The sequence below is a fragment of the Bubalus kerabau genome, chromosome 2 (genome assembly GCF_029407905.1).
Source record: "Bubalus kerabau isolate K-KA32 ecotype Philippines breed swamp buffalo chromosome 2, PCC_UOA_SB_1v2, whole genome shotgun sequence".
NCBI lineage: Eukaryota > Metazoa > Chordata > Mammalia > Artiodactyla > Bovidae > Bubalus > Bubalus kerabau.
Window position 1 is genome coordinate 104718076 of NC_073625.1, and position 27119 is coordinate 104745194.

The 27119-nt window shown below is 38.3% G+C and overlaps 2 protein-coding genes across 5 annotated transcripts in view; one reads left to right on the plus strand and one right to left on the minus strand.

Annotated features, from left to right (window-relative positions):
• The window catches only part of USF3 (upstream transcription factor family member 3), a 78284-nt gene that overhangs the window by 38728 nt on the left and 12437 nt on the right, over positions 1–27119 (minus strand). For 2 of the 4 annotated variants that reach the window (XM_055568201.1, XM_055568197.1), the window contains exons 2-6: positions 15465–15589; positions 12480–12544; positions 11099–11127; positions 8640–8722; positions 2049–2145 (exon numbers count right to left, since the gene is read on the minus strand). In XM_055568201.1, coding sequence (XP_055424176.1) covers positions 2049–2145; positions 8640–8722; positions 11099–11127; positions 12480–12526 — 256 coding nt within the window. In that variant the 5' untranslated portion in view covers positions 12527–12544; positions 15465–15589. Of the gene's footprint in view, positions 1–2048; positions 2146–8639; positions 8723–11098; positions 11128–12479; positions 12545–13281; positions 13396–15464; positions 15590–27119 lie in introns of all 4 variants that reach the window. The other 2 variants (XM_055568200.1, XM_055568199.1) reach the window with 2 other exon arrangements.
• On the plus strand, positions 19714–20609 carry LOC129644459 (40S ribosomal protein SA-like). Its single transcript, XM_055570085.1, has 2 exons — positions 19714–19746; positions 19976–20609. The coding sequence occupies exons 1-2, from the start codon at positions 19714–19716 to the stop codon at positions 20528–20530; spliced, it is 588 nt and encodes a 195-aa protein (XP_055426060.1). The 3' UTR covers positions 20531–20609.

A 27119-nucleotide genomic window follows, 5' to 3' on the forward strand; every position in this document is an offset into this window, starting at 1 on the left:
AAACTTGCATTCTCCTTGGTAGGGCCATGTACTCTACTGAGGCATGAAGATGTCTGTGATGCCCTAAATCATTTTAAAAGAGACAGCCTCACTCATGGATCCTACTAAGGGTTAGGCTTGGCTGCTGGTATTTATGCTCAGTGACCCTATATAGCTCCACCTGCCTTGTCATAGTGGTAGGTATTCACCACTCCCTCCGCCAAAGGCAGCTGATCCTCAAGGCCAATACCCTACATGGTAGCCTGAAATAAAAAGTTCTGTTCCAACAAGGAGGAGCTGAGACTATCAAATTGCTTTCTCAGGTATTTAAACAGGAGACACAGAAGAAAGATGCCAATGTGCTACAGACATCAGAAATTAAAGGACAATTATCATGGACTAAATAATAAAGATGATTGTTCTCACTTACTGGACACCTACTATATGCCTGGTACTTTGCCTTCACTGTCTCATTTACTAATAATAAAAATAGTAACAACAACAGATAACATTTATCAAGCATTTACTATGTTCAGGGCTCTACTCTAAGTGCTTTACTGTGTCATCTCTTTTAATCCTCATAACGAACATGAGATGGGAACTACCTTTGTCATCACTTCTTTTAGATGTAAAAAAACAGGTTCAGAATAAACAAATAATTTGTTTCAAGTTGACCAGATAGATGTTATAATTATCCTCATTTTAAGATAGAGGGATTGAGACTTGGAGCTGAGTAAAGGAAGCCAAGACTCAAACCCTGGTGGTCCTGACCCCCAAGGCCACTGCTGTGGTCCCTGTGCGAGACGGTCATGGACAGTGAGTACGTGGAGGAAGCTGTTGGGAGAAGAAAAGAAGAGAGAGCAGAGGCACACACACAGAAAGGATGATGACAGAAACGACAACACAATCGGACTTAAGGGGCCTCAGGTGCCCCCCCAACTCCTGGTCTGGCTATTCAGCTCCTCTTGAATCCCATGCCACTCGAGTTTCCCTTTTCCTTAAGGTAACTTGATGGCCTCAGACACTGGGCTATGAAGCCAGAGGAGCCCTCATTAGAAACATATACATCACTCTAGCCTTATCATCCCTTTTGTGGGTGCCAAACATTGACTGGTTACCAAACACTGATTATGTATCTAATTGCCTGACAGCAGCATAAAACAGGACCTGGACCATAAACGACAGCTGGCTGAGGGGGGTGGGGTAAGCTGTCATCTAACTTAAAAGTAAACAAGAATTCGGAGTGCTGACCTTCTAGATGTGCTTTCCAGTATCCTCCTCATTTTTTACAATAATCACTGCTTTGCATCATCTCCACCTCAATAAATTCCGCCTTTGTTTCTCTCCTTTCAAGGTGACCTACTGAGTTGTCATAGGAGATTCTCTCTCTGCTATTCTCAGAGACATAAATCAAAGATGGCTCAAACTGCCCTACCCCTCAGAGCTTTATATTTGCCTGGGGTATATTTCTTTTCAGCTGTCATAAGGAAACCTTCTCTTCAGTGCAAGTGGGAAAACAGAACCCATCTGACAGCATTAAAAAAGTCACCTCTAAAAATTAATATTATTAAATGATCAGGAAGTCTAAGTCACACAATACAGGCAGTGCACACAATTATGAATTGAATGCTTTGGCCTTTGAGTAATTCATAGTTGAGGGTTGACACAGGCATATACCTGTTTTTAAGTTACACTGAGCAGGACTCCCCTTACACCCTCTTATGGGATTTTCCCTAGCTGGGAGATCCATTTAGAATAAAGGAGAAACAGAACTATTCATGAATTAAGCAAACAGAAAGTACAAAAAGAGTATAAAATAAAAATTGTGTATGCCTACAAGGTAAGAACTGGGGAAGAGATATGCCTACAAAGAAGAGGGGAAGAGATAAACTTGAATAAAGGCTGAATTTATTTGCAACACTATTCTCACAGACCCACTGAATACATGGTCTTAATGTTTCGGGACAAAAAAACCTTCTGTATCCTAATACAGTATCATAAGTTGCACTGTGACACAAAGGCCTGAACACTGAAAAAACAATGAAAAGTAAGAATCCCCAAATCTTTACCTTGTTCATTGTTTCCTCCGTTAAGCAGGAGTTCATCGTTCTGCCTTTTCAATTCTGTTATGTACTTAAAGGCTTGGTCCAGGATCATATTCTTGCTCTGTGAAAGAAAGTCAACCGTTTAAAAGTTTTGCTGGAGGTTAAGACCTTGCCAGAAGAAAGTTAAAGCTTTGGTTTTTCCAATACGTATGATACGTATCTTTTCACAATTTAAAACTGGCACTGTATTCAAAAACTTCTACTATTCACCTTTTATTTATTAAGTATTTATTGAGGCTCTGTTCTAGGCGCTGGGGATGTAATAAAAAGGACAAAGTTCTTGACCTTGAGGAATATTACTTTTTATGAGGAATTATTATATAAAAATATTTATATTTACAAATAAAATCAGGTGGTGACAAGTGTTATGAAGAAAAATAAAGTAGGGTCTTTTACTCTTTTAATCAAGTCACCTCCCCTCCAGAATCCAGTTTGAGTTTAGATGCATCTTTCTCCAGGAACTCTTTCATGGGCCTCTCTGCTCTAGAATTCTGTATTTCCTTGGGTAAACTGCAGGAATTTTTCCTCTCTTACTAGAATATTTAGCTCTTCCACTTAGCATTTTTGTAACTTGGGAAAGTAACTCAGTCTTTCTAAACCTCAGTTCATTTGTAAAATGGGGATAATAAAAGTGTCTACTTTGCAGGTGTGCTAAGGTTAAAGGCTTTATACAGAGAGACTCTTAGAACCCGATGGGGTATAGAGAAAAGTACTTCATAAATGTTAGGTACTTGTAGCTACTATATGTCTGGTCCTATGTTAAGTATTTCAGATGCATTATTTCTTGGACTCATTAGAAGAACTATGTTGTTATTCCTTATTTTTTAAAACTTTATTGAGGTACAATTGACTAAGATATTTAAAAAAAGTAATAGTAAAGAAGGGTAAGGAAGAAATCACAGAGATGGCAGAGGTTACTCTGTGCTGTGGACTGAATGTTTGTGTCCCCCCATAATTCATGTTGAGGCCCTAATCCCTGAAGTGATGGGGCCTTTGGAAGATAATTAGGTCATGAGGGTCTATTCTCATGGATGAGATCACTGCCCTTAGAAGAAAAAAACACGAGAGAGGTGATCACTGTCTCTGCCATGTGAAGACACAACCAGGAAGAAAGCCCACATGAGGAGCCAAACCAGCTGCCACCTTGATCTGGGACTCCCAGCCTCCAGAATTGTAAGAAATGCATTTCTGTTGTTTAAGTCACTCGGTCTATGGTAATGTTCTTAGAACAACCCAAACTGACTTAGACATTCTGCTACAATATATTTCATAAAGGGAGGCTGAGGAAGGCTCTCTGTGAGGTGATGTCTAAGCAAAAATTTGAAGGGAGTGTAAGAAAGCATGCCCTGTGGACATCTGGAGAAAGAAGGCTCAAGCAGCAGGACTGGCAAGGACTAAGGCCCCCAGGCAGGGTTGAGTTTGGCGTGTTGGAGGAACAGAATGAGACAAATGAGATGAATGAGACAAAAGGCAAGTATACAGGGAAACAGTGGAAGGAGACGGGGCAGAGAGGACCTTTAAGATCGTGCAAAAATTTCAGATTTTAATGTGATCCTTTACTCTGTCAACCACAACTACAAACTACTCTAAATAGTAGGTTGAGATAACAATGGCACTTGGTTGAGTTTTGGTGCCAAGCTCCTAGTATATTCCATTCCTAAGCTTTTACAGAAAGGCTGTATTTTACATCGAAGTCCCTGTACTCTTTATTCAAGTTTTTAAAATGGAAAACATAATATATACATACCGCAAAAAATGTAAATCATGAAGAGATATATAATGAAAAGCACATTCCTTTTGATTTTAGCCCCCTAAAGCCCTTTCCAGAGTCAACCAAGTTACTTATGTATCTTTCCAGAAATATTACATGCCAATACATGTATATGTTATATATATGTATATGTTATATATATGTATATGTACACACACACATATCTTTTTAAAAATTCAAATAGAAGGATACTATAAACAGTATGTTACATGGATACAACTAGAGATTATCATATTAAGTGAAGTAAGTCAGAAAGAGACAGACAAATATCATATGATATCACTTACATGTGGAATCTAAAACACAGCACAAATGAACCTGTCCACAAAACAGAAAGAGACTCACAGACGTTGAAATGAGACTTGTGGTTGCCAAGGCAGAGGTAGGGAGGGAAAGGGATGGACTGGAAGTCTGGGGTTGTAGATACAAACTATTATATTTAGAACGCATAAACAACAAGGTCCCACTGTATAGCACAGGGATATCCCTGGGATAAACCATAGTGGAAATGAATTTTTTAAAAAGAAATATATATATATATGCATATAACTGAATCATTTTATCATACAATAGAGATTGGCACAATATAATAAACCAACTATACTTCAATAATACTTTCCTGATAGCTCAGGTGATAAAGAATCTGCCTGCAATGCAGGAAACCCTGGTTTGATTCCTGGGTCGGGAAGATCTGCTGGAGAAAGGGTAGCTTACCCACTCCAGTATACTTGGTCTTCCCTTGTGGCTCAGCTGGTAAAGAATCCGCCTGCAATGTGGGAGACCTGGGTTCAATCCCTGGTTGGGAAGATCCCTTGGAGAAGGGAAAGGCAACCCACTCTAGTATTCTGGCCTGGAGGATTCCATGGACTGTATAGTCCATGGTGTCGCAAAGAGTCGGACACGACTGAGCGACTTTCACTTCATACTTCAATAAAAAGATTTTTAAGCATGTTTTAATTTTTAAAAACATACTTTGGATATTATGGTCATTTTAACAATATTAATTCTTCGAATCCTTCAGCATGGTATATCTTTCCATTTGTTTGTGTCATCTTTAATTTTTTTCACCTGTGTCTTATAGTTTTCCAAGTACAGGTTTTTACCTCCTTAGTTAGATTTATTCCTTGGTATTTTATAGCTTTTGATGCAACTGTAAATGGGATTGTTTTCTTAATTTCTTTTTCAGATAGCTTGCTCTTAGTGTATAGAAACACAACAGATATCTGTATGTTAATTTTGTATCCTGTAAATGTATCATACAACTTTACTAAATTCATTCATGAGTTCTAGTAGTTTCCTGGTGGCATCATTAGGATTTTCTAAGAAGAATACCATGTCATCTGCAAAGAGTAATAGTTTACTTCTTTCTTTCCAGTTTAGATTCCTTTTCTTTGTTTTTCTTATCTGATTTCTGTGGCTAGCACTTTTTTCTATTGGAAGATAATTACTTCACAATGTTGTGTTGGTTTCTGCCATACAACATGAATCAGCCGTAAGTATACATATGTCCTCTCCTTCTTGAACCTCCCTCACACCCCTCCATCCCATCCCACCCCTCTAGGTTGTCACAGAGCACCAGGTTGAGCTTCCCATGTTATAAAGCAACTTCCCACTATTTTACATATGGTAATGGAAATGCTTCAATGCTACTCTCTGAATTCATCCCACCCTCTCCTTCCCCCATGTGTCCCCAAGTTCTCTATGTCTGCATCTCTATTCCTGCCCTGCAAATATGTTCATCAGTATCATTTTCCTAGATCCCATTTATATGCATTAATATATGATATTTGTTTTTCTCTTTCTGACTTACTTCACTCTGTATAACAGGCTCTAGGTTCATCCACCTCACTAGAACTGACTTAAATTCATTCCTTTTTTATGGCTGAGTAATATTCCACCTATATACACCCGTTCATCTGTTGATGGGCATCTAGGTTGCTTCCATGTCCTGGCTATGGTAAATAGTGTTGCAATGAATACTGGGGTGTGACTAGCACTTCTAATACTATGATGAGTAAAAGTGGCAAGAGTGGGCATTCTTGTCCTGAAGAAATGCTTGCAGCTTTTTACCACTGGGTATGTTAGCTGTGGGCTTGTCATATATGGCTTTATTATGTTGAAGTATGCTTTCTCTATACCCACTTTGTTGGGAGCTTTTATCATAAATGGATATTGAATTTTGTCAAAAGCTTTTCCCTGCATCTATTGAGATGATCATATGATTTTTATTTTTCATTTTATTAATATGGTATAAAACATAGATTGCTCTGCAGAGAGTGAACCATTCTTGCATCACAGGGATAAACCCTTCTTGATCATTGTTTATGATTTTTTAATGTACTTTTGAATTTGACTTGCATACATTTTGTTGAGAATTTTTGCATCTACATTCATCAGTGATATTGGCCAGTAATTTCTGCACTCATGGTTTGAAAGGATTAATATTGTTAAAATGAACATACTACCCAAAGCAATCTACAGATTCAATGCAAAATCAGAATACCAATGGCATTTTTCACAGAACTAGGACAAATAATTTCAATATTTGTATGGAAACAATCTTCAAAAAGAACAAAGTTGGAGGTGTCATGCTCCTTTATTTCAAATTATACTACAAAGCTGCAGTAATCAAAACAATATGGTACTGTCCTAACACACACATAGAGCAATGAACAGAATAGAGAGCCCAGAAATAAACCTATCCATTCATGGTCAATTAATCTATGACAAAGGAGCCAAGAATACTTTGAGGAAAAAAGACAATCTCTTCAGTACATGGGAAAATTGGACAGCTACACACAAAAGAATAAAATTGGAAATTTTCTCACGCCATACACAAAATAAACTGATGATGGATTAAAGACTTAAATGTAAGACTGGAAACCATAACACTCCTAGAAGAAAACACAGGCAGAACATTCTTTGACATAAATTGTAGCAATATTTCTTTGTGTCTGTCTCCTGAAGCAAGGGAAACAATAGCAAAAATAAACAAAGTGGACTACATCAAACTAAAACTAAGATAATGTCCTTTCTTAAAGCAAAAATTGAGACAAAAGCAATTGATAATGCCCACCTGCTGTTCTCTACTGCAGACAGGGGTGGGGACATGAGGCAAAAGTGAAGAAAGTCTAAATTTATTCAACTTCTAGAAACCAATACTGACCTCCACTGCATACTCTAGGGCACCAAGAAAGAAATGATTATGGTTTCCTTTCAGAGAAACTTACAGGAATAGAAGCCAAGAGGAGGAATATTTCACTAGGCAAATAACAAAGCTTACTGAGCAGTTACTATACACTGAAATACGGGGAAAGAAAAGCAATCAGGAGACACAGTGCCAGCCCTTACATTTGCTTTTGTGTTAAGGAAACAAAAAGTATATTTTTAAGAAGACTGAAAAACACATTTAGGCAAGACTGGGTACCACCTTGCAGGGAAGAATGAAAAGAAACTGAATTATTAGAACTTGCTGAGGGAAACAGTGTTGAGAAGTGAACAAATTGATCTGGCCCTCCCCGACAAACGTCTGGGATGGTTTGGGACTGGGAAGCTCCAGTGACCATGGAAGGTGGGGTGAGGCATGGGGTTAAAAATGAGGGGACTGGTAGAAAGATTCTTCTTTTGTAATAAGAACCAGTCCCCACACACACCCTGTGCAACTGGATGACTTCCACTCCTCCCCAACCACAGGAGACAAGTTTCTTTGCTGTGAAATTTGAACCCAAGGATTTCAGCCTCAGAGATACTTTCATGGCACAGAAGTGGATAAGATGAGGCTCCTAAGCGAAAACATGGTGGGTGGGGAAGTAAAACAATGCTTCCTAAAGCATGAGATTCTCCAGCACCCGTTCCCTGCCCCAGCTCCCAGAATAATGGCAATGAGCTAGTCCTCTTCCCACCATCCCCACTACTAGGTAGGGTGGTGAAGGATCTTTCTCCAGAAAATAAAAATTAATAGCTAATTCCAAAAGAAGAAAATCTACAAATGTTGGCATGTTTCCATTCAATAACAACAACTACAACACCACTAGACCATCAGTCACTTAACCATTAGGACCACCAAAAGATAAGCCTGTTCAATTAGCTTTTTAACGCCTCCTTCTCAAATATGAAAAAAAACAGCTGAGGTGTCATTAAACATTTAAGGAATGTCTCCAAAAAGAAAGACAAGACATCAAAACAAAGGAGAAACATTTTTAAAAACCAAAACCCTATATATTATTCTCAAAGATGAGATAATACTGCATCATCATAAAAATATAAAAGGAACAGAGACAATAAGAAAAAAAGACGTGGAAATTAAAAATATGAGAACTGAAATTAAAAACAGAAGAGTTGAGGACTTCCTCTGTGATCCAGTGGCTAAAACTGTGCTTCCACTACAGAGGGCGTGGGTTCTGTCCCTGGTCAGGGAACTAAGATCCCGCATGCCACCTGGCCAAAAACAAAAAGCAGACGATTTGAAAGAGACCAACTAATTGAGACTGAAAAAGAAGGGTAGAGGGTTCCAGAAGTAAAGTCTCAAAGGAAAAACAGGGAAAATGAAATTTCATGGCAATTTGACCATGCAGAAATTATAGTAAGAGACTGTTGGGAGGTGTGGAAAGAATTTAGAGATATGTACATAAAAAAATTGAGCAAATGAAAAATAATGAGGCAATTATTAACTCTAAAAAAAACATTTTTTGACAGGGAACAAAAATAATCATTCTGCCCACAGAAACAACTTAGGGAATTATCTGATCACAAGCAATTGGTTAAAGTATAAGAGGATTTCTTACCTGTTTCAGTGCAGGAGAGCATGGGATCAGCTCTCCTATTCTGTTTATCCCAGCATTGATTTTCTTCTTTCTATGCCTCTCCACTAGATAGAGAAAAAATTCATTTATCAAACCTTGCACTACTGCTGCCAAAGTGCCTCATTCTCCAAGGGTAAAGAAATCTCAAAGGAAGTCTTATCAAACTGTCCACTGAATACAAATAACCGTAAGAAGATTTCTAAGAATGTCATATTCTAAGTTTAGTGTTACGGAAATCAATACAAGTCATACTTTTTTTTCTTTTTTCCTCTCCCCCACCTCCCCAAGAGCTTTCTCCACCTTTAATCACCTTTTATTTGGATTTTAAATAAAGGGATCTGTAATAATTAAATTCAAATTACAAAACCAAATTACTAATACTGTATTACTCTTACTGCTGCTGCTGCTAAGTCGCTTCAGTCGTGTCCGACTCTGTGCGACCCCATAGACGGCAGCCCACCAGGCTCCCCCGTCCCTGGGATTCTCCAGGCAAGAACACTGGAGTGGGTTGCCATTTCCTTCTCCAATGGGTGAAAGCAAAAAGTGAAAGTGAAGTCGCTCAGCCGTGTCCGACTCTTAGCGATTCCATGGACTGCAGCCCACCAGGCCCCTCCGTCCATGGGATTTTCCAGGCAAGAGTACTGGAGTGGGGTGCCATTGCCTTCTCCAGTATTACTCTTAGGTCATTATTATATTTCAAGTAATTATTAGAGATTTTAATGATAACTAAATTTCAAGAACCCACTACTAGTTATGTTACTAGAAAGCTGCTGCTTTATAGCAAACAGCAAATTAGACATTTGCAGGCAGATTAAAGAACTTTAAAACACCTTTTAGGCTGACTAGAAGGCATTTTTGGAGTAGAAATAGCTATTAGTTGTGACTTAAATAGATGAGAAAAGGCAGTGGCTTATTTTCTCTCTGGTGTCTGTGCTGTGCCCCGTCTAAGGAGCTAGACAACTGGCAGCCTGTGAGAAACGCTCCAGGCGTGCACGCTGCAACTTTAAAAGCTGTATGAAAGAGGCAAGAAAATACAAGAGATCATCTAAGCGGTCTCTATAAGATACTGTAAACAGAAAAATTGGTTTACATTTTGTTAGTTTTCTCAAATCTTCCTTTTAACGAAGGATTTCAGTGCTTCTAAGAAGATGACCTTTCAGATATAGCGTAAGTAGGTCTTATTTCACAAATATATATTTTTCGCCTCATAATCTAGCAGTGAGAACACCCTCTCAATGACAGTGATTTACTTTCTCAATAAATTACTATCAGGACATACTTATTGTCCCATGTGACATTTAATTCCAATAAAAAGATTTAGCTCATAAGGCAAAAAAAAAAAAAAAACTTTAGATGTACTGATAGGACAAAAAACCCACACAGAGCAATAAAATAGAGCTCACCATTCTTCTGAATGCTCTAACAATAATATTTGTTGTTATCTAAGCGCATATTTTCTAATGTGTGTAGACAAAACAACAACAAAAATAACATTAAGACTCTATCGACAGTGACAAAAGGGAAGTCACATGCAGGGAGCTCCCGTTCTGGGGAACAGCAGTGTCCCGTCAGTGTTCAACACTTCTTTCCATAGATAAAGTTTCCCCAGGTTCCTTTCCTTAGGGAAAGGGAGATATTATTTATAGAGTAAAAGAAACAATTAAATATATATTTTTAGATCTGACTACAGTCCCTGATGGGAAATAAAATGTTAAACAATATATCAAATTGTCAATGTATGCACAATTACTTCTATAAATGTTTACCTGGCTATGGCCTGTAATTCTGATATTTAAGGTAAAAGCAAAGGTTTTTTTCCTATATTTCTTCTTATAATTGAGGATTCCACAGCTTAATTTAAAACTGGTCACATTTCAAATACCTTTAAAATCTACAGCCATTTCTTCCCAACTCCTGTAGGCAGCTAGCCTCCTCTAAAATTTCTGCAGACACATACTCTTCACTCTTTCCATAAGGAGTATACCTGGAATTCCTCAGCGGGTGAAATCACTTAAAACACTAGCTCCAGCGGTATACTAATCCTTAAATTAGCTAAAGAGACTATAAGTCTTCATGAGACTTAGGGAGTACTTTGTCAACTAAAAACAATACAGCACAAATCATTACGTATAAAATAAATAAGCTATATGGTACAACATAGGGAATACAGCCAATACTTTATAATGACTATACATGGAGTATAACTTTTAAAAATTGTGAGTCACTATGTCATACACTTGTAATTTATATAATATTGCACATCAACTTGACTTCAATTTTAAAAAATGAAAAATAAAACCCCAAACAATAAAAGAACACTTTCCTAGAATGTAATGAATAATGATTCTGTACTCCTAACATGAAAACACAATCAGCTACAGTATAATTTCATTTTGAATACAAAAAATGCCAACAAGTAAATTTTCAAGTATTGTTTCTACCTGCATTGTGTGTCTCCCGATTTTTCTTTCTGAAACAAAAAATATAGATAATAAGAACATGAAAACAATAGGAAAACATTTTACTTTATATTTTGAGAACCATAAAAAATAATTTGATGAATTTGTATTTGTTGTATCAATAAGAAGCCATTTTAAAGAAAATTTTCTCAATAATAGATTATGGTATAAAAACCTGACTGCAGATACATCAGTATAAATTCAGAATTCACAACTACTGAAAGGAACTACTATTCTCTATTGTCTCTTACCCCAAAGTCATTGGTTGGGAAGTAAATCAGTCATTGAAAACTGACCTATTTGAAAAATGTAATTAAGGAGCTAGTCAACTCCTAAATTAATATTGATGTTTACGGAACTAATATTGATATGCCAAGTACTGCTGACCCTTAAACAACACGATGTGGGGCTTGTTCACTTATACAGAGATTTTCTTCAATAGTGAATTCTATAGTGCCATAGGAACCAGAGTTGGTTGAATCCAAGGATATGGAACTGTGGATATGGAGGAACTGTGAATAAGAGGTCTGGCTACACCCTAACCACCACTGTGTTCAAGGGTCAACTGTAGCTGATTTCCAGTGTTTGCTCTGGCACTGGCTAAGGGAAGGGGAGACTGTGTAAAGAAGACAAACAGTAGAGAGGAGCCTTGTGACCCCAGGGAGGGAAGTGTGGCAGGCACTAACAACTGGCATCTGAGACATCTCTTGCATTTATGGAAATTAGGTTATCCAAATTCTTACATTTTTCTCAAAAGGTGATCTACTAAAATCATCAATTTTCCCATATACACCATTATTCAATACATAAGCATTCTCTAATAGCTATCCAATCTCTAACAATGATTGTAATATTTAATAATGTAACCACTGGTCATGCAATTCTAAGCAGAAACATTGCCCAAAATGACGGAAATTCTGAAGGAGGTATTATACAAGGAACCAGAACTAATGTTATATTGATGTGCATAATGGCATTAATGGTTCATAACATCACAAAATGTCTATTCAAGCTGACTTCAGTCTAAGTGAGCTTTGCGTCCACCACAAAGACTAATATTGAATGCAAGTAAAAGTCTCAGAGGAAACAAACATTTAGCGTATATTTAGGTATTACACTGTTTTAACTACTGATAGTTATTTTACCACTTATACTGCTAGCAGAATTCAAAGGACAGGTAAATTTTAACTATATACCCCTTTCTATATATATCTATTTCTATTTATCCACAGCTATTTTTGAAGAGTAATGGTTTTCTAGACATCCAAATTAAAGTTCCCTAAAGGACTACCTATTTCAAAATGTGGGGACCAATTCTGCTTATCTGCCAAAACTCTATTATTTTTGGACTGTGGCTTCATACCTGTGCTGCTTTTTTGTAGGAGTCTCATTCTCTGTCATTTCTGGCATGGTTACAGTGATAGGAACCTACAAGGCATGAAAAGACATGTCAGACAGTCTAAAGGCATTCTAGTATCTGGGAGAAACTGATTAATAGCAATTTGGTTTGAATACCAAGATGCTAAAAAAATAAAAATGACATCATGAAAAAGCACTGGATTAGGTATTGTGGACAGGAAAAAACGTATAAGAAGATAGGACAAAAAATATTATAACCAGCAGGTAGAGAACATGGTGAATGTCAAATGTGAGATATAGCCAGGAAGTGCTTGAGAACACTGGAGAAGAGAAAGATCATTACAGATTTGGAAATTAAAAGGGGTACAGATTTGAGCAAGATCTGGAAAGACAGGTAAAACATACTTGAGTTGGGGGAATATGTTCTTTGCTCATGATACAAAATTGAAAACAATGGTCATTCTCTCTGAATGCAGAAAAACCAAAAGTGACAAGTGCACAAATATACGCTATCCCACATATGGAAGCAAGCATTCATTCATTTACTCATTTGCTGGGCTTCTTTCATTTCAAACTGCTAGAAGTTTTAAACATTATCACTTGAGAATCATTAAAACCTGAGTTTGAGTATGAAAATTCTATTAATACTTAAAATACCATGATACTAAAGAATACATATATTATATGGAAATACACTCAAAAAGCCTGAAAGCAAATATATTACAATATTAAACACAGTTCTATAAGCCCAGGAATATTATAGGTGATTTCTCTCTCTTTTCTGATTTTCAAGAATTTTGCAATACCTTTAATGCCTTTAAATCCCAGGGATTGGCAATCTTTCAAAAGAGGCCTGTCAAGCTGGGCTACCTGTTCTGATGCGCTACAAGAGGCTGCAGGTGCAGTGTCTCATTTTCTCTCTGAGGCAGAAAGTAAGGAACTGGAGTCAGTGTGGGTTTACAATCTGGTTCTGCCATTTCCTAGTTGTGAGGTGCTGGGCAAGTTGTGTAACCTCTTGGAAACTCAGACATTTCATCTAGAAAGTGGATCATAATCACAGTATCAAGATCACTGGGTTGTTTCAAGAAAGAAAAGATGAAATAATACAAGGAAAGGACAACAGCATGGTGCCTAGTTGTAGTAAGGATTTAATCAATGTTAGCCATGGATATAAATGACCTGGATAACCACAATGATGTGGTCACTCACCTAGAGCCAGACATCCTGGAGTGTGAACTCAAGTGGGCCCTAGGAAGCATTACTATGAATGAAGCTAGTGGAGGTGATAGAATTCCAGCTGAGCTATTTCAAATCCTAAAAGATGATGCTGTTAAAGTATTGCACTCAATATGCCAGCAAATCTGGAAAACTCAGCAATGGCCACAGAACTGGAAAAGGTTCAGCTTTCATTCCAATCCCAAAAAAGGGCAATGCCAAACAATGTTCAAACTACTGTACAACTGCGCTCATTTCACATGCTAGCAAGGTAATGCTCAAAATACTTCAAGTTAGGCTTCAGCAGTGCGTGAACCAAGAGCTTCCAGATGTACAAACTGAATTTAGAAAAGGCAGGGAAACCAGAGATCAAATTGCTAACATCAGATGAATCATAGAAAAGGCAAGAGAATTCCAGAAAAACATTTACTTCTGCTTCATTGACTATGCAAAAGCCCTTGACTGTGTGGATCACAACAAACTGTAGAAAATTCTTAAAGAGATGGGAATGCCAGACCACTTTACCTATCTCCTGAGTAAGTTATACATGAACCAAGAAGCAACAGTTAGAACCTTATATGGAACAACTGGTTCAAACTGGGAAAACAGTACGACAAGGCTGTATATTGTCACCCTACTTATTTAACTTCTACGCAGAGTACATCATGCAAAATGCCAGGCTAATGAATCACAAGCTAGAATTAAGACTGCTGGGAGAAATATCAGTAACCTCAGATATGCAGATGATATGACTCTAATGGCAGAAAGCAAAGAGGACCTAAAGAACCTCTTGATGGGGGTAAAAGAGAGCGAAAAAGCTGGCTTAAAACTCAACATACAGAAAACTAAGATCATGGCATCCAGTCCCATCATTGCATGGCAAATACATGGGTAAAAGTGGGAACAGTGGCAGACTTAATTTTCTTGGGCTCCAAAATCACTGTAGATGGTGACTGCAGCCTTGAAATTAAAAGATGCTTGCTCCTTGGAAGAAAAGCTATGACAAACCTAGACAGTGTATTTAAAAGCAGATATCACTTTGCCGAGAAAAGTCTGTTTAGTCAAAGCTATGGTTTTTCCAGTAGTCATGTACAGATGTGAGAGTTGGACCATAAAGAAGGCTGAAAGTCAAATAACTAATGCTTTCAAATTGTGTCCTGGAGAAGATTCTTGAGAGTCTCTTGGACAGCAAGGGGATCAAACCAGTCAAGCCTAAAGGAAATCAACCCTGAATGTTCATTGAAAGGACTGATGCTGAAGCTCCACTATTTTGGCCACATGATGTGAAAAGCTGACTCACTGGAAAAGGCCCTGATGCTGGGAAAGGTTGAGGGCAAGAGGAGAAGGGGACAACAGAGGATGAGATGTTCAGATAGCATCACGGAGTCGATGGACATGAGTTTGAGCAAACTCCAGAAGACAGTGAAGGACAGGGAAGCCTGGCTTGCTGCAGTCCATGGGGTCACAAAGAGTCAGACATGACTTAGTGACTGAACAACAACAATGGATATTGATGATGCATTTCTGGTTAAGGCTTTAGCTCTAGAAAGGAGGGAGAAGAGTCCTGGAAAAGAAGTAGAAATAGATGCAGACAAGGTACTGATAGAAAAGTACTGACTGCATCAGCCTGAGGAGAAACGTGTGCTCTAGATCTTTTTCCGGCAGCTTATTTATTCCATTTCCTCCCTAACATTTATAAAGTCCAGATCAGCCTAAAAGCAAGTTCACATTACATAATGTGGGACACGTGAGTAAATAAATCAATCCCTGTCACCTTTTTCACCCAAGGGCTTGCAGAATCTCTTCACTTTTGATTCCTGGCTTCCAACGCCTCCCGTTTCTGATCCAAATCTATCATCTTCTGCCAGAAGATGGTCTATAAGTTATGTTTTCTTCTTACTACACAAGAGAAAAATGAGTGAATGTTTATAGGTTTCCATTAGCAGCATGAATAAAACGAGGACTAGCAACCTAGGGCAGGCAGGCAGATTTTCTGTGGCTTACAGGGTGATCCTGAATTCTCCCCACCTCTTAAAAGTTAACGAACCTAGTTGCTTTCAAAAGTCACTTCCCAGAGGGTTATGCATGCTCCACCCCCACAAAAATGGTAGCACAGCAGCCATGGGACAGTCTCCAGGAGGTGAGTCTCTCCTTTCTTATGATGGCTCACTGTCACTTGCTGTCAGCCTAGCTTTTACACCAATTGTCCTCAATTCTAAAATTATCTTTCCTTAATCTCCTACTTCCCCATTCTCTTGAGAGAGTGACTGAAGACTTACTCAAGGACCTTCCACTAAAGGCATCAGGAAGACAGCTCTCATATCTGCACATTGTATGTGCTCTTAAAAAATGTCAACATGGGGAGAATTCCCTGATTGTCCAGAAGGTAGGACTTTCCTTGTCGTGAGCCTGGGTTCAATCCCTGCTCAAGGAACTAAGATCCCACAAACCCTGCAGCATGCCCTCCCCACCCCCACCCCCCCAAAAAAAGCGGGGGCTTCATCCTAGACAAATGAGAAGTGCTAAGAAGGGCCACAGAATTGGTGCTTTTGAACTGCAGTGTTGGGAGAAGACTCTTGAGAGTCCTTTAACGTGCAAGGAGAGCCAACCAGTACATTCCTAAAGGAAATCAGTTCTGAATATTCATTGGAAGGACTGATGCTGAAGCTGAAACTCCAATACTTTGGCCACCTAATGCAAAGAACTGACTTATTTGAAAAGACCCTGATGCTGGGAAAGATTGAAGGCAGGAGGAGAAGAGGACCACAGAGGATGAGATGGCTGGATGGCATCAATGACTCAATGGACATGAGTTTGAGTGAACTCCAGGAGTTGGCGATGGACAGGGAGGCCTGGTATGCTGCGGTTCATGGGGCTGCAAAGAGTCAGACACGACTGAGTGACTGAACTGAACTGAAGGAGGGCCCAGGAATCTATATTTCCAAAAAGGTCTCTTTGTGATTTTTCTTTTTCTTTTCTTCTTCTTCTTTTTTTTTTTTTTTGTACAAAAGAAACTCTTTTTCACGGCTGCTGCTGCTAAGTCGCTTCAGTCATGTCTGACTCTGTGCGACCCCACAGACAGAAGCCCACCAGGTTCCCATCCCTGGGATTCTCTAGGCAAGAACACTGGAGTGGGTCAGTATTTCCTAAACGTTCCTATTAATCCAAAGGTAACAGTTTAAAAATGTAGGTTCTCAGCTCATCCCAGATGCACTAAATCTGTCTCAAAAGAAGGAATTCCAATCTCCAAGGTAGTAGCCTGAAATTTAATGCGTGCCCCCAGGTGGTTCTTATCAGGACAACTTGAAAGCACAGGCAGTTATTTCGGTGAAATTCAGGGAGCTGACCAATACTTGACTGTAGGAGAGACTGTTTGGGATGTGGTATGAGAGTCAACCAGATAATTTTACCTATAAACCAGTAAGGTCAGATTTGCCTCATACCCACATGCGTCGGCATTTGGTGATTAATATCACTGTTCCAGTTGTTCCCCTCAGGGTGTCCTTTTTTCAAACTTTTCAGATCCACGTTACAATTAAGATACATGAAGTAAAAGTGTTACTTTTTTTAAACATCTAGGATCTTAAAGCAAATGACAATAGAGCCCTATCACATAAGTAGATACAATCAATATATTGCACTGAGGTGAAAGCCAGCAGTTTACTCAAAGAGGAATGCAACCTCAAATCAAAACCACCCAGTTTACCAAATGTCACTATAAATATCCATCTCAAAGCACATTTTAACCAACTCAATTAACCTAACTCAATGCAAAATTACTTCCATGTCCAGTATCTCCTGATATTAAAATTGCATTCCTGACACTGAAAAAGAACATTTACTGGAACAAAGAACTATATAATATTGTCATGAATCCATGTCCACTTATTACTCTAATAAGGAAACAGCATTTTTAATACAATATTTATATAACAAATACAAATACACCCTTTAAACTATTTAAAGTATCATGAATTTTTAAAGAAAACTGTCAAAATGTTACATTAGTAATCTATGGATTATTATTTTTCATGGTAAGAAAGTTATTTCTGAAATTAGTCAAAGTTAGTGGTTCTCAAAGTGTGGCCTTCAGATCCCCTGCATCAAAAATCACATCTTTTTTCTTTTTTTTTTTGATGTGGACCATTTGTCAAGTCTTTATTGAATTAGTCACAACACTGCCTCTGTTGTTTATATTCTGGTTTTTGACTGCGACACTTGCGGGATCTCACCTCGCTGATCAGGACCTGAACCTGCACTCCCGGCACTGGAAGGCGAAGTTCTAACCCCTGGGCCACCGGGGAAGTCCCCAGATCATATCTCTTTTCCCCATGAGGTAACTTTTTTCCCCAAGAAGAAAAGCTTACATATTAGTAAAATGCACAAATTTTAGTATAACAATCAGTGAGTTTTGACAAATGCATATACCTGTGTGACACAAACCCTATCTAGGCGCAGAGCATTATTATCATCAGAGACAGTTCTCTCATGACCCTTCCTGTCAATCCCTTCCCCTACTCCCACAGAGGCAACCAGTGTTCTCATTTATTTTTTTTCACCACAGAGCTTTATAATGTTTTATCTGAGAATTCTACTGTGGGGGGTGGGGGGCAGAAAGGGAACCTGGACCAGACTGTAAAGGAATATTTTACGCCTAATGAATGTGTTCAGAGTGTATCTTAAGATCAGTGGTTCTTGAAGAGCAATCCACAGAAACTAGCCTAGCCCTGATCTGAAGTAAAATGAAGTCCCCTAGTCTACAGTAAAATGGAAAAAAGGACAACGCAGTTAGGATTTTTTTCTTTTTTATTGATATATAACTTACATACAATAAGTCACTAATTTAAGTTCACTCTAATCACCTATTATTTATTTTCTCTCTCTCTTTTTTTTTTTTTTTTTTTTTGACTGTGCTGTGTGGCTTGCAGGATCTCAGTTCCCCAACCAGGGACTGAACCCAGGCCACAGCAGCAAAGCCCAGAATCCTAAGCACTAGACCACCAGGAAATCCCTCATGTATTTTTATACAAGGATACAACCATATAACCACCACTTAGATCAATATATAGAACATTACCAGCATCTCAAAAGGCTCTTTCAAAGTCACTGCCACTTAATCCCCTGAAGTTTCTTTTAAAAATATATTTATATTCAAGGAAGAATATATATTCCAAAGAAGACATACAGATGACCAACAAGTGTATGAAAAGATGCTCAACATCATTAATCATCAGGTACATGCAAATCAAAACCACAAAGATATTTTACTTCACACCTGTTAGAATGGCTGTTATCAAAAGTCAAAAGATAAGGTTTGGCAAGGATGTGAGAAAAGGGAATCCTTGGACACCATTGGTGAAAACATAAATTGGTACAGCCATTATGGAAAACAGCACGGAGGTTCCTCAAAAAATTAAAAATAGAACTACCATATGTTTCAGCAATCACACTTCTCGATGCATATCCAAAGGAAATAAGTCACTATCTTGAAGAAATATCTGTACTCTAATTTACTGCAACATCATTCACAGTAGCAGAGATACGGAAACAACCAACGTGCCCACTGACAGGTGAATGGGTACAGAAAAGACTGTACTATATGAAAGCATTATTTCATATATCATATGTGATATTTATATGCTCATGCTTGGTCGTGTCTGACTCTCTGCAACACCTCAGACTATAGCCCACCAGGCTCTTCTGTCCATGGAATTTTCCAGGCAAGAATAGTGGAATGGGTTGGTTGCTATTACCTATTCCAGGGAATCTTCCCAACCCAGGGTTCTAAATCTTGTCATCTTCCCAACACAGGGATCTAAATCTTGTCATTTGCATCTCCTGCACTGGCAGGTAGGTTCTTTACCACGGTGCCACCTGGAAAGCCTGACACACACACACACACACACACACACACACATAAGGAAAGCCTGACACACACATCTATATGGAAAGCCCCTCCCACAAACACACATGTTAATCAGCCTTAAAAATAAAGGAAATCAGCCGGGTTTTCAATGGCGACGATGGCCCGAGCGGCCAACAGAAGCTTCTCCCAGGTCCTCTTCAGATTTATGATGTAGATGCCATCACTTTTCCTTTTGTAGATGTACTGTTCCATTTGGAAGTCAAGGTTGGTGCCACCTAAGTGGGTTCCTGCTGCAAGGAATTTGAGGACATCCTCCTCCTTCATTTGCAGGACATCAAGGGCTCCGGACATTGTGAAAGCTTCCCTTTAAGTTACGATGGGAATTCAGGACAACGCCTTATGGACCCCTCTCTGGGTAGCGCCAGGCCGCGTTCAGGGAGCCAAGGCTTCTGGTGGTCACCGATCCCAGGGCTGACCACCAGCCCCTCACGGAAGCCTCTTACGTGAACCTGCCAACCATTGCTCTGTGCAACACGGACTCTCCTCTGCGCTACGTGGACATCGCCATCCTGAGCAACAACAAGGGAGCGCACTCGGTGGGTCTGATGTGGTGGATGCTCGCCCGGGAAGTCCTGCGCATGCGTGGCACCATCTCCCGAGAGCACCCGTGGGAGGTCATGCCGGACCTCTACTTCTACAGAGATCCTGAGGAGATTGAAAAGGAAGAGCAGGCAGCAGCTGAGAAGGCTGTGACCAAGGAGGAGTTTCAGGGTGAATGGACTGCTCCAGCTCCAGAGTTCACGGCTGCTCAGCCTGAGGTGGCAGACTGGTCTGAAGGCGTGCAGGTGCCTTCCGTGCCCATTCAGCAGTTCCCCACTGAAGACTGGAGTGCTCAGCCTTCCACTGAAGACTGGTCTGCAGCCCCCACCGCCCAGGCCACGGAATGGGTAGTAACCACCACCGAGTGGTCGTAAGCTCTTCTTCCAGACACTTGTAGAACTTCCACAAACTTCCACCAAAATGGAAATTTGGTTGATGGAAAATAAACTGTTTCTAAAAAAAAAAACAAAGTAAAGGAAATCCTGATACTTGTAACAACATGAATCAGTCTGAAGGCCAATATGCTAAATGAAATAAGCCAGACACAGGCAAACACAGTGTGATCTCAGTTCAGTCGCTCAGTCGTGTCTGACTCTTTGAGACCCCATGGACTGCAGCACACCAGGCCTCCCTGTCCATCATCAACTCCCGGAGTCCACTCAAACTCATGTCCATTGAGTCAGTGATGCCATCCAACCATCTCATCCTCTGTCATCCCCTTCTCCTCCCACCTTCAATCTTTCCCAGCATCAGGGTCTTTTCAAATGAATCAGCTCTTCGCATCAGGTAGCCAAAGTATTGGAGTTTCAGCTTCAGCATCAGTCCTTCCAATGAATATTCAGGACTGATTTCCTTTAGGATGGACTGGCTGGCTCTCCTTGCAGTCCAAGGGACTCTCAAGAGTCTTCTCCAACACCACAGTTCAAAAGCATCAATTCTTCGGCGCTCAGCTTTCTTTATAGTCCAACTCTCACATCCATACACGACCACTGGAAAAACCATAGCCTTGACTAGATGGACCTTTGTCGACAAAGTAATGTCTCTTGTTTTTAATATGCTATCTAGGTTGGTCATAACTTTTCTTCCAAGGAGTAAGCATCTTTTAATTTCATGGCTGCAGTCACCATCTGCAGTAATTTTGTGGCCCAAAGAAATAAAATCTGCCACTGTTTCCACTGCTTCTCCATCTGTTTGCCATGAAGTGAGGGGACTGGATGCCATGATCTTTGTTTTCTGAATGCTGAGCTTTAAGCTAACATTTTCCCTCTCCTTTTTCACTTTCATCAAGAGGCTCTTCAGTTCTTCTTCGCTTTCTGCCGTAAGGGTGGTGTCATCTGCATATGTGAGATTATTGATATTTCTGAGATTATTGATATTGCTCTCACTTTTAGGTGGAAACTAAAAAGGTCAAACTCATAATAAGAGAGGGTAAAACTCTTGTTACCAGGGGCTAGGGGAAAATGGTGAAAGGGTACAAACATTCAGTTAAAAGATGAAAAGTTCTGAAGACCTAATGTACAGCACAGTGACTGTAGTTAATATAAAGTACTATATATTTGAAATTTGCTAACAGAGAAAATCTTAATTGTTTTCACCACAAAACGTAACTATGTGAGGTGACAGATGTGTTAATTAGCTTGATTGTGATAGTTGTTTCACGATGTATACAAAGCATTATGTTGTACACCTTGGTGGTTGTGGTTTAGTTGCTAAATCGTGTCCGACTCTTGCAACCCCATGGACTGTAGCCTACCAGGCTCCTCTGTCCAAGGGATTTACCAAGCAAGAATACTGAAGTGGATTGCCATTTCCTTCTCCAGGGGATCTTCCAGACCCAGGAAGAGAAGACCGGGTCTCCTGCATTGCAGGCAGATTCTTTACCAACTGAGCTATGAGGGAAGTTCATTTATTTAAATATTTACTTATTTATTTGGCTGATGGTTGGAATTTATTTGGCTGGTGTTTGGTGTACACCTTAAATACATATAGCTTTTGTCAATCATACTTCAATAAAGCTGGAAAAAATGCATATATTCAGAAGTGTGCACTTATTTCATATGTTGCTGGTATGAATGTAAAATGGTGTACTCACTTTGGAAAACGGTATGGCACTTCCTCAAACAGTTAACACAGAGTTGCCTATAACCCAGCGATTCCACCTAGATATATATATTGAAGAGAGCTGAAAACATGTTCACACAAAAATGTGTACATGTTTGTAGCAGCGATGTTATTAACAGCTAAAGTGTTGGAACAAGAGAAATGTCCAAATGACAAATAAATAAAATGTGATATATCCACACAGTGGAATATTATTTGACAATATATTTGTCAATAAAAGGGCATGAAGTACTGATACATGCTACAACATGGGTGATCCTTTATATTATAAACATTATATTAAGTGAAAGAAGTCTGACACAAAAGGTCACATATTGTGACCTTCATATGTTCAATTTATAGGAAATGTCCATAACAGGCAAATCCATAGAGAAAGAAAGTATATTCGTGGTTGCCAGGGGCTAAAGAGGATGGGGAATGACTGCTAATGATGGAGTGGGAGGGAGAGAAGGGGTCAGACTTTGGGGGATGATAAAATGTTCTAAAATTAGACTATGGTGATGGTTGCACAACTCCATAAATATACTAAAACCCACTAAATTACATTTTAAATGGTAAACTTCATGGTATGTCAGTTATATCTCAATCAAGATCTTAAAATTAAAAAAAAAAAAGAAACTGTTAATAGAAGTCTCTTTGGGTAATCTGAAATTCTCTACCATTCATCCTTTTCAGCAGTTTGTACATCTGCTTTCTTTTAGCAGGTAACTTCAAATTCTACTTAGTTACCAGTCATCCCCAATTTCCCTAATATGGGAAAAATGTGAAACCACCACAAACAAGTACCAGCATTTAAGAGAAAACTCAGTTTAACTGTTCAGTGGCAAGTTGTGTTTTCTCCCCACTGAGAAGCAAATTAGTGGTAAAAGTTAATTTAAATTGTGTCTTTAGATACAATGAAGAGAAAAACCCAATTCTAACCACAAAAATTTCAAGCTGGAATTAAAGTGTCTTAATTGAAAATATTTTATGGCACACTGCATGAACATTATTTGTCCATGAGTTGAGAAAAATCTTTTCAATCTCTGTGTTTGCTTCTGTTCTGCTACCATGGAATGCATTCCTAAACATTTTACAATTACTTAAAATGTTTGGACAAGTGGGTACATAGATATGCAGTTTTAAAATATGTTCCATTTCTTTATATGAGATCTATAATAAATCCATAGTCCTCTCCAATCAAAATGACTCATACTACTGAATATGATCCATGGAATCACAACACAATTAAGCATAAGTCCTGGTTTGGGTCACAGCCATTAAAATGTTAGGCCATGGCAATGTTCTGTTCTGTTTTTCACTTAAGGTGGGCATTTTTCCATGTCGTTCAAAACTATGGTTACAGCATTTATGTTTAATATCTTGGATATATGTATTCTATCATCTTATTCATGCTTTGAGGCATCTTTGCCCTCTGTATTTTGCTAGATGAGCTATTATTTGTATTTATCACGTCCAGCATTTTAGATTAAGAAATTCCTACGTGGTCTACCTGATTCAACTCATTAAGTCTTTAAATCTGTATTAATAGTACAAACATAGAACAGAGGTGGTTTTCATGTGCAAAAGAATCCTTCTTCTACGCATGTGCTTGCAGCAGCTGCTTTCCATCTCGGTGGGAACTTGAGGAGCTGTTTATGAATGTGCTGTCTTCTGCTTTGTGTAACTGTTATCAGAAATTCTAATTTCCTTTGCCATTAAAGAAATATTACTAAAAAAAGAAAGAAATATTACAATTTAACAATGTTTGTTGGCTCCTTCCTCCTCAACATCATGCTGTGTGCCCTCAGTCGTGGAGGTTTCATAAATGCCCACCTTGAGATGCTATGACATATGTAAGAATATGAAATAATGAAATCCTGCTTTCACTGTGCACTTAAGTGAAACAACATTTCAAAATAAAGAAATAAGTCAAGGGTATAGTAATTTGCTCAGCATAGTTTTTATTTTTTTATTTTTAAGCTACACTTGTAACCTGTTCGTATAAAAAAATAATTTTTATTGAGATATAATTGACATATAACATTAATTTCAGGTATAAACACAATGATTTGATATTTGTCTGTATTACAAGATGCTCACTACAAGTCTAATTAACATTCATCACCACACACAATCATAAAATGTTTTTCCTGTGATGAGAACCTTTAACATCCACTATCTTAGCAGTTTCCAAATATTCAATACAGTATTATTTTAAAAATCATTTTTGAAGAGTCTAGAAATATATAAAGTTAAATGAAAAAGTTACTTAGCTCTACAATTGCACTCTTCAGGAATACCCACTGTAAACAGTTTGGCATTTTTTAGACCATTTCCTTGCTCTTGCCCATACAAAACTACAAAACTTCTGGCTCAGAAACTGTATCACAATTAAATTCACAGAACTTCATGCTTTCAGGATTTTTTTTTTAATTCAGTTGCAAAAAATAATTCTTGCTCTTTGTAAAATTTTAAACAGCACAGATATATGTATATAAAGTACCAATACCCTTATACTTTTAACAATATTTTTCCTATGTGAGTGAGTGCAAGTTGCTCAGTCGTGTCCAACTCTTTGTGACCCATCTCTAAGCAAATACTTATGCATATATTAGTAACTGTTAAACTAAATGAGAAGGACAAATAAAATGCAAGCAGTATAAAATACCTTCCAGTCCCAGTTCAAATCTCTGCTGGTGGGTGATTCTACTCCTTGGATAAAAATTAGGGCAGATGCCATGACTTTACTGGTCACAACTACATAATAAAAATCGTCTAGTCATTTCTAGTTATAAAACAATCCACTGGGAATACATCAGTACAGTTCCTTTATTGTGAATAATGCCTCCCACCACACAATTTCTTGCACTCTGCTCACCCCCCAACTTCTGTCTCTGTCCTTACAGCTCCCATCTCTTTCGCTGAGGTGTCCTTGTCCTGTCTGGAAGGCCTGTGGCTCAGTGCCCAGACCAACTCCCTCCTGATATAATATGGACCCACATCTGGTTCACAGAAACACATAACTCTTTAATGCAACAACTCCTAGAAATTTACCTACAAGTATATTCATGTATGTGCCAGCAGATATTCATTCAAGGATATTCAAGTAGCAAAAGACAAGGAAAGGCTCATCAAAAGAAAACTGATTAAATATATCACAGGATCATATAGAACCACCTGAAATTGCCCATATTTCATACTTTCTGCCTCTAGAAACTGCAGTTTCAGGTGGTTCAACCTAATAGCTCCACCTGTACAATGCAGTTATATGTACTGATAGTCAAATATATGAATTTATGTATTTGTATGTGCTGTATCATATCTCCTCCAGATTCACATGTTGAAGTCCTAATGGCCAATACTTCAGAATGTGACTGTATTTGAAAACAGGACCTTGAAAGAGGTAGTTAAGTTAAAATGGGGTCGTTAGGATAGACCCTCATCCAAGATGACTGGTGTCCTCACAAGACAAGGAAATTAGAACACAGACCACACAGACATAGAGTTGACCACGTGAGGACACAGTGGGAAAGCAACCATCTCCAAGCCAAGAAGAGGCTTCAGAAAAAGGTAAACCTGCTGATACCTTGATTCTGGACTTTGAGCCTCAGGAACTTTAAGAAAATTAATTTTTCTAATTTAAGCCCTTCAGCCTATGTATTTTGTTGTGGCAGCCCTAGCAAATTAATTAATTAATGTATGTATGTATTTTACAAATAAAGTTGTATATATGTATCCTTAGGGATGGAGAGAAGAACATGTAAATGATGCACAGCTAGTCAATGATGCACAGAATTTCTCTGGAAGGACTGCACAAGGGAAATGGGAGACAGGATACATGGGATATCTTCATATGCAATTTTAATTTTTGCCACATGTATGCATTATGAATTAATTTTTATCTTTCTAATAAATGCATTTAAGACTATAATATCTCCTCAAGGTACAACTTTGTCCATAGCCTGTAAATTTTGATATGTAGTGTTTTCAAGTTACTAATTCCTAAATAGTTTATATAGTTTCAGTTAAATTTTAAATAATTTTTTAAAATGCTATCCAAATAAGGTGTTAGTCGCTCAGTCAGGTCTGACTCTTTGCTATACTGAAAAACAAAAAGACAAAAAAATTACCTCTAACCACATCCCTTTTTCCAAGGAAGAAAATTAAAGTCCCCAGTACAACCTATTCATTCTACCCTCTACCAACCGGTAATCAATTTGACATCAATTTTCTTGATCTTTCTACAGGTGTACATTTACATATATATCTTTTCATATGCACAAAATTTTTTTATAAAAATTTAATCATGTTCTATGTCACTCTGAAATATGCTTTATTTTAATTTAGAAATACACTATGGACATCTTTTTAATTTAACTTACTTTTTTTAATACCTGCATAGCATTGTGTAGCATGGATGAGCTATCATTTATTTAGCTGTTACCCATTGATTAATACTCTTTATCCCTCTTCCTGTTTTATTTCTGGATTTTGTTTCACTTGGTTTGCTATTAAAAACAATGCTGACCAAAAAAAGGCTACAATCAACATCTTTTAAGTTTTTAAATTCAAAGCAACAAAAAATAATTATTGCTTAACCTGCATCTCCTTGAGGACTAGTGGGGCTGAATATCATTTCACATGTTATGAATCATTTATATTTATTTTTCCAGAATTTGCTTGTTTTTATTATCTGGAATTTTCCTTCCTTATAATTTCAACTTTTATACCCTCTTCAAACTGAGTTAAAGTAAAAAGCTTTCCAAGTAGTTATATTTCTTCTTTTTTGGTTCCCCTTTTGTTAAGAATGTGTGTGTGTGTGTGTGTGTGTGTGTGTGTGTGTGTGTCTGTATGTCTGTC

Coding starts and splice junctions, on each gene's coding strand:
- LOC129644459 (XM_055570085.1), top strand. CDS start 19,714: ATGGCCCGAGCGGCCAACAGAAGCTTCTCCCAG. Junction 19,747..19,975: donor CCAACAGAAGCTTCTCCCAG/GTCCTCTTCAGA, acceptor CTCTCTGGGTAG/CGCCAGGCCGCGTTCAGGGA.